The 7,785-nt window shown below is 36.0% G+C and overlaps 1 protein-coding gene across 1 annotated transcript; it reads left to right on the top strand.

The window, feature by feature from the left end:
• Positions 1-444: 444 nt before the first annotated feature.
• 2mit lies at positions 445-6,016 on the top strand. The gene is given in 3 exon segments (XM_034974005.2): positions 445-991; positions 993-3,340; positions 4,338-6,016. Coding segments are annotated over 2 exon segments (2,463 nt in total). The 5' UTR covers positions 445-815; the 3' UTR covers positions 3,280-3,340; positions 4,338-6,016.
• Positions 6,017-7,785: the final 1,769 nt, after the last annotated feature.

Below are 7,785 nucleotides of genomic sequence, written 5' to 3'. Positions count from 1 at the left end.
TACCTAAATCCACGTGCACGAAATCGCGGACATAATCTAGTATTATATTTAACACTAAGATTACACCCAACTAATATAATAAACTACTCAAGAATAATTTTATTAATTCCCTAACTTACCAGAGTAATTTATAATTCACTGGTCATAAACATCGTGCTTCCCCACAGAGAGCACCAGCAGGGAGCTATCTCGACGAGCTGTGATATAGAGCGCTCGGTTCCAATACTACCTACGTTACCAAAAATATATCGTAGCAGGGAGCGCGCAGAATGATACATACTTGTAGGTGATATGTATGAATAGTGGCGTAGAAGTCAGTTGACTAAATAAAAATGTGGCCGTGAGGGGTTGTGATCGGAGTCTAGAGGTGTCTAGAGCGCCGGCGCCCGCGCGAATCGCCGTCGCTTAAGGCAGTTTCGTGACCAGACTTGCCGGCGCCAGTACGGCGACGGCCGACTCGCGACCCTGCGGATACGCTGCGATACCGCTCAGGTGAGATACGACTACATCTGCCGATGTGGCCAGTGCAGCGCGCGATTAGCACGTGCGTCACCTCGTACCCGATACCACAGTGAGTGTCTCGTCCAGCCAGCTCAGGCGCGCTGAGTGAGCATGAGGACATTGAACTCTACGTGCCTACTTGAAAGTGTCGTGGTGTGAACTTACTTACAACTATGTTTCACTTACACAACCTTCGGATTGGATTTTGTCAAGCTCACCCTCCGGAGTAACAAGTTTCACTGCGCCAGCTTCAGTGTCACCTAGTTTTCAATCCTGCTTAAGTGACACTTACGAAAACAACTCCCGTGTACGAAATGGCTACTTTGTTTAGGGAATGTTTAGTACTCATTTTCATAATGTCGTGGCAAGTGGGCAATTTAATATCGGCTTGTCCTAAGATATGTGAATGTAGAAAAAACTTGATGTCGTGTGAAATGTGTCCTTTTAACGTATCTCTAAAAGAAAATGTAAATAAGCATCACTTAAAGTTTGTTCCAGAAAGATACGGCACTGGTCGACTGGATACAGAATAAGGCAAACAAAACTCTTTCTGAAGTTGTGATAGAATTTAGCAGTACGTGTAATACGAGCAGAATCGATTTCGATTTCCCTTACCTAGATACGTACTCCATCACAATGAAAAACAATAGTATAACGAAGTTACGAATAAGTGTAAAGTATAACAACGTTCGAGAAATCAATTTAGCTTCTAACAAACTGCAATTGATCAACAAAGGATTATTTACTAATTTTACAAACCTACGGAAACTAATTTTAAAAAGAAATTATATTTCAAAGATAAACGAAAATAGTTTTTTTGGTCTTGCAAAGTTAGAGACCTTGGATTTATCCGAAAATCATTTAACTGTGCTGACCAACGTGTTTTTGCCCCTGAAGAATCTTCAACATCTTAATTTAAGCCGGAACAATATAGAATTCATTCATAACAATTACTTCAACAATTGGTTGCTTCAGCATTTGGATATTTCACACAATAATCTTAAGAAAGTATCGCCCGGCGCTTTGCAGCAACTGCCTAATCTTGCGCGGCTGCTTCTCACAGATAATCCGCATTTAGGGATTACACAGTTGGATACACAATTGCTGGTCGGTACCGGCCGCAGACTACAACAAATCGATGCATCGAGGACCGGCCTTTGCCAAGTTCCTGAAGCGTTCACCCATTCTGTTCGCTTTCTAGCCCTCGTCGGAAACAGAATAACGTCAATAAGATGTGGCGATCTAGATAGTTATCCATTGTTACAGTCTTTAGACTTTTGTGACAATAAAATTGCCACAATAGAAGATGATTCCTTGGGAAGATTAGAAATGCTTTTATTCCTAAACATGAATAAAAATCTGCTTTCTAAAGTGCCAAGATCATTGCCAGATGGATTAAAATATTTGTCTATAAATGAAAATTTAATCAGAAACATCACTATGCCAGATTTCAAAGATTTACCAAACCTTCGGATTTTACTATTAAAAAGTAATCAAATTCAATATATTCAAGATCGCGTATTTGACGATTTACTATCTCTAGAAATGCTTGATTTATCTCATAATCCTATAAAGTCTTTCTCACCCAGCACGTTCGACGGACCATTATCGCTTCGAGACCTGAGGCTTTGTCACTTGAACGTGTCTGTACCTGCACAAGAAGGTTCATTTCCTCTATCGTCACCCGAGAATGTCCAAATGTTGCATCTCCAGTCTAGTCCCGGCTTAGCCCGGCAATTGCTATCTGACTCAGCGGCTTTAGCGGCCTTTTCGCATTTACAATATTTGGATCTGAGAATGAATAATCTCACTGAAATACGAAATGATTTACTATTTTATTTAGGTCAGTTGAAAACTTTAAGACTCTACGGCAATAAAATTAATTGTAGTGCTGAATTATGGCTATCGGATTGGTTGAGCTCAAACAAAAGTGTTTCACGTGAAGAAACTTGTTATTTTTCATCGTTGGAAGCTAAATCAGAAATATCTAAATATAACTGTACATTTCCAGAGACGTTCACTATAAGTGAGAGCCTTCCACCTGTAAATTTGTATAGTACTGAAATGATTAATAGGTTACTTAGATATTACGGATATTTGAATAATAAAACTGAGAGAGTAAAACATTACAACAATACTAACATTAAAAACGACAGTGATCTGGTAATTATAAAAAATAATAAAAGTAATATACAATCATCATTGAAAGATTACGTAGAGAGCAGAGTTTTGAGAAATCAAAGTAAAATTACTTCCAATGATTACTTAAATGAAACAACATATGTAAAAATCAGAGAATCATCCAAAGTATTAGATCAAAATAAAATTGAAAACGATCAATTGAATATTGATCACAGATTTTTAGATATTGAACCGTACATTCCAATATCAACTCGTTTGCCTAGAAAAGATTATGTAGACACTAGGGAAATCCGTGTGGAAAAGATTTCGGGAAAACGACTAAATACGCCAGCTTCTACAAAGGAATCTAAACCAATTATTTGGACGACTGAATATCAAATCATTCGATATCCTGCAGCGACTGAGGCGTACACTGCAAACCCTAATGTTAGATTGGAATATTCATCCTTTAAAGCTGCAAATACGAGCTACGATCAATACATAGGAATGATTGCAGTTATTAGCCTCATACTGATTTTTTTGATACTTTGGGTGAGTTTTCGCCTGGGATATAAAGACAGACAAGTTCGAGCTTTGAATATAGACATAGAGGACCAAATAGAAGTGTCGAATATATCCGGAGGGGTATTATGGTGACATCTCCGAGCAGCCGATCCAACGCCTTTTGAATACGATTCCCTTTTAACGTAGGAATCATGTAAGTATCACTATATCTACTATTTTCATATCATCCCATATTTTTTACTGCTTACATCAATTTCTACATACCAATTTAAACTGTCAAGATAACAGATTCTTGTTGAATTCACTGATGAAACCGATGCACAGTAAAAACTGGTCAAGTGTGAGTTAGACTCGTGCAAGAAGGGTGCCGTACCATCGTACAAGAAATAACACTTAATTTTTTTGTGCACAAATTCACAGTTTTTGAAATTTTCCCTTTTACATGACGTACCTACTGTAAGACATTGCAACATGATTCTAGGTCAACGGGAAGTAGGTACCTTTCCTATAGGTTTTAATTCAGTTGACGGGTCTTGACAGATAGACAGACAACGAAGTGATCCTATAAGGGTTCCTTTTTCTGGGTTCCGTACCTCAAAAGGAAAAAAGAAACCCTTATAGGATCACTTTGATGTCTGTCTGTCTTTCCGACTGTCCGTCGTGTCTCTCAAGAAAACCTATAGGGTACTTCCTGTTGACCTAGAAACATGTAATTTGGCAGGTGTAGTCCGCGACAGGTTGAGATGGCAATCGGGGTATGAAGCGGGGGGATGCCCCGCACACCCGCACGTTACCCGCGCTCGTCCGGGTAAGCGCGAGGGTGCCGTGAGAGCTGTGCGGGTGTGCGGGGAGTTCCTTCCCCGATTGCCATTTCAACCTGTCGCGTACTATAGGTAGGACTTATAGCACAAGTAAAGGAAAAAAACCGAAAACTGTAAATTTGTGGTTAAAAATAATTAAAATGTGTTGACGTAAAAATTAATTTACTAAATCACACCAATTACAGAAGATCACCGTATATCTTTCATCTTAAAATTTACAATAAACTCACTGTCTGATAGACGCAAAATACATGATATATGTTATATTACATAAACTACCGCTGCAACAAAAAATTACATCATTTTATTATAACAGTCCAAGACCCTTGATTACTTCATTATAGCTAATTAGTTGTTTTGCATTTTCAGTGTAAGGTGGTCGGCTGCTGAAGTGATGAAGTGTTTGTGATATAACATAATATTACCACATATTACACCTGAACGTACATATTTTTTTAAGAAATAAGTACAAATAAACATAAACTACAAGAGACTTGGACGAACTTTTATCAATGTAAATAATGTAAACACGTAATTTAAACTGTCGTAGTTTGTATTATAGGCATACTAATTTTAGATCATCATTTTGTAAAATATCTTTTTTCATTGTAAAAAACAATTAATTATATATAGTTACAAATATATTATGTATATAGATTGATATACCCAACCATTTCATAATACGTCCTCTAAATATAAAAAAATATCAGAGAGGTTGTAAATATCTGGTTTTAGCGACAATTAGCGGCATGTGTTCTAAGATTTAGATTTGAGTGAGTAGCTTTTGTATCTACTAAGTATCATATAACCGTAAATTATCTAAATACTACTTAACGGTGCCCACCGACATTGCCCGTGTGCATAGAGTTATGATACCCGTGTTTTTTATATTACACTAGCTTATGCTCGCGACTTCGTTCGCGTGGACTACACAAATTTCAAACCCCTATTTCCCCCACTTAGGGGTTGAATTTTCCAAAATCCTTTCTTAGCGGATGCCTACGTCATAGTAGCTATCTGCATGCCAAATTTCAGCCCGATCAGTCCAGTAGTTTGAGCTGTGCGTTGATAGATCAGTCAGTCCGTCAGTCACCTTTTCTTTTTATATATTTAGATTTTTGAAAATCCTGCGGCAACTTTATGATTTTCCGGGACAAATGTAGCCTTTATTCTTTCTTCCCTAGGATCCAAGCTATGTCTGTACAAAATTTCGTCAACATCGGTGCAAAGCTAGCAGACAAACAGACGGAGACACTTTCGCTTACTTAATTGCACTAATGGATTGGATTTAATCAACTTGTGGTAGCTAATTTTTTAATTAAAATTTAGTGCCAGCTGCTAAGTACAGAGTACGTAATATGAAATGATTCTATTTATAAATAATGAATGTTGAGCCAAAGAATTTGCAAAGATCATGTCTTCCCTATAAATTCTTCTAGAATACGAGTAACTATTACCAAATCTACGAATTTCTCATTAAAACTCATCTTGTGCCAAATCCTTTATTACTATTGCGTATTTGTGTTCTATTGACATAGTTTTATTAAAGCATACGGGTAGTTAAAGTACCTAACCTGTTTTTTGTGGAAATGAAAGGAAATGGACCGACTTGTGGAGTGGAGTGGAGACGAACCGAGTCTTTTTGACAACAACATTGTTTATTCTAGGATTTACAGAGCGTTCTTTTGCGAATTTCATACATCTATCTCATTTTAACGTCTCCGTAAAGTCATAGTAAGTACCTACGCTGTACTATAGTGATCTGAGGCTAAAGATCGCCTCATACAAGTAGAGTAGAGTCAGGTCTTTTGATAATAAAGCTTTATTATGTACATTGACATATACCTAATATCTACGGTTGAAATTGATATATTGAAAACAAAATTACGAGCAGACTCCAAGGATGGGTTGCCTGGAAGAGATCACTTTAGTGATAAGGTCGGCCTTTGTTTTTTTAAGTGTATCCTGTATTCTTACTCTTTGTAATTCTAGTAACAATAAATTAAATTAAGGATGACCCCCCCCCCCCCCCCCCCGCGCCGCGCCCCACCGTTAAATCAAATTAAATAAAGCTTATTTTGTAACTGATATCTAGAAAGACGCTGCGCCTCGGTTCCACTCCACTCTGCGGGTGTGCTTTACGCATACCTCTCTTATAAGTTCAGCCTTAGCAGTAAGGAATCTCACTCAGTCAATCTTCCAAGTAATTTCTCGCATAATATGTTTTATCATGTTAGGGCTCGGTACCACTGTAAACGTCACAAATTCTAAGTTCAAAGTTTTACCTTCCACGCCTAATTGAGGCTAATAATAATACATACTATACCTATATGTGATGGCATAATTAAAAGCTTTTAAAATAGCTTTTAAAATAATTAAAATTTTTATCTGACTGCGATAAACAAATAAATAACAATTTGGCTTTGTACTGAAACCAGAACTCTTTAAAGGAGTCGGACTTCTCCTAATAAGAATTTTTCTTTTTCCTAAAACTTAGTACTCATGAAAAAAGTATAATAATATTTTTACGTAACTTTCACTCGCATAGTAAAGTTAATAATCATTGTTATCAATCTGTAATCAATATGTGTAATCTTTTTCAATTTTTATCGTTTAAGAAACAATAGTCAGGGGTTCTCTAATTAATTCATTGGCCACATAATATTATGTACCTAGTTATCATTTATGATCGTAATATTGTTCAAATTATTGTATTATTCACGGACATTCAGCTTCATTAACAATAGTGGAGTCAATGCAGCCTTTTCGTCGGAAGTCCTCAGAAATAGCTCTAAATTTTGATAATTTCCTTAAAAATTTTGTTTTTGAAACTTTTTGAAGCGGGGAAATAATTTTGCATATTTTTTAAATACATAAATGTATAATATTTATACATGACATCCGGTAAAACGTTACGGTCTCTTTGAGAGGTTGTAGATGAGGTCAAATGATATCAAATGACCTCTAAACACCTATGGGCAAGAAAGGCCCGTTTTAGGTTATTGATGGTTTTGTGTTTTTCAAAAATACACAAACACGTGTTTGTTTCATCAAAAATTAATTTAAAAAGTAAGCTAACAATATTGTTAACTTTTTATTAATTTTCCAAGTGGCAGACATCTTACTTAATATTTATAGTGACTACACTACTAAAATAAAAATAAACCTTATAGGTCTCCGATTAGGGCTCCATAATTGTACAAGTTTTATAATTTCTATTTTTGCCATTTTGCTTTAAAAAATCACAAATGTTTTTGGTCTGCAAACTATCTCCAAAACTTCTACATATTCTTAGCTACCTAATGACGTACAAAAATAAGTTGAAAATTAGCTGAAGAAACGCAAAAATATGAGCACAATGGAAAATTTTCTTAACCCTGAAATTTTAAAAATATCGTTTCTATAGACCGATCGTTCTATCCCGTGGCCATCTTCATGATAAGACTTGACTAGATCACATTTTGATGGTAAACTGTTACCTCCCTTTAAAAATTATTTTTAAAAAGTATTTCCCCGCTTCAAAAGGCGTCTGATTTGAAATAATATATAAAAAACAAAACAAAAAAAGTCATCAAAATTGGAGCTGTTTCTGAGGACTTCCTAAGATTGGCTTACGGCTGTTTTACGGCTTCATCGACTCCACTATAATTCAAAATACATTATTCAATACAACTAATTTAAGGTACATTTCATACATCACTGAAACTAAGGTTGTAACTTGATATATAAAATTTCGAAGACAATGGTGTGTAGATATATGTTTTTACGTAACAGTAGTTCATGGTGTACAAACAAAATAGCCAAAGATAAAATAAAT

Source organism: Maniola hyperantus, chromosome 12 (genome assembly GCF_902806685.2).
Source record: "Maniola hyperantus chromosome 12, iAphHyp1.2, whole genome shotgun sequence".
In the NCBI taxonomy this organism is placed as follows: Eukaryota; Metazoa; Arthropoda; class Insecta; order Lepidoptera; family Nymphalidae; genus Maniola; species Maniola hyperantus.
This window is presented reverse-complemented; position numbering and strand designations above follow the sequence as displayed.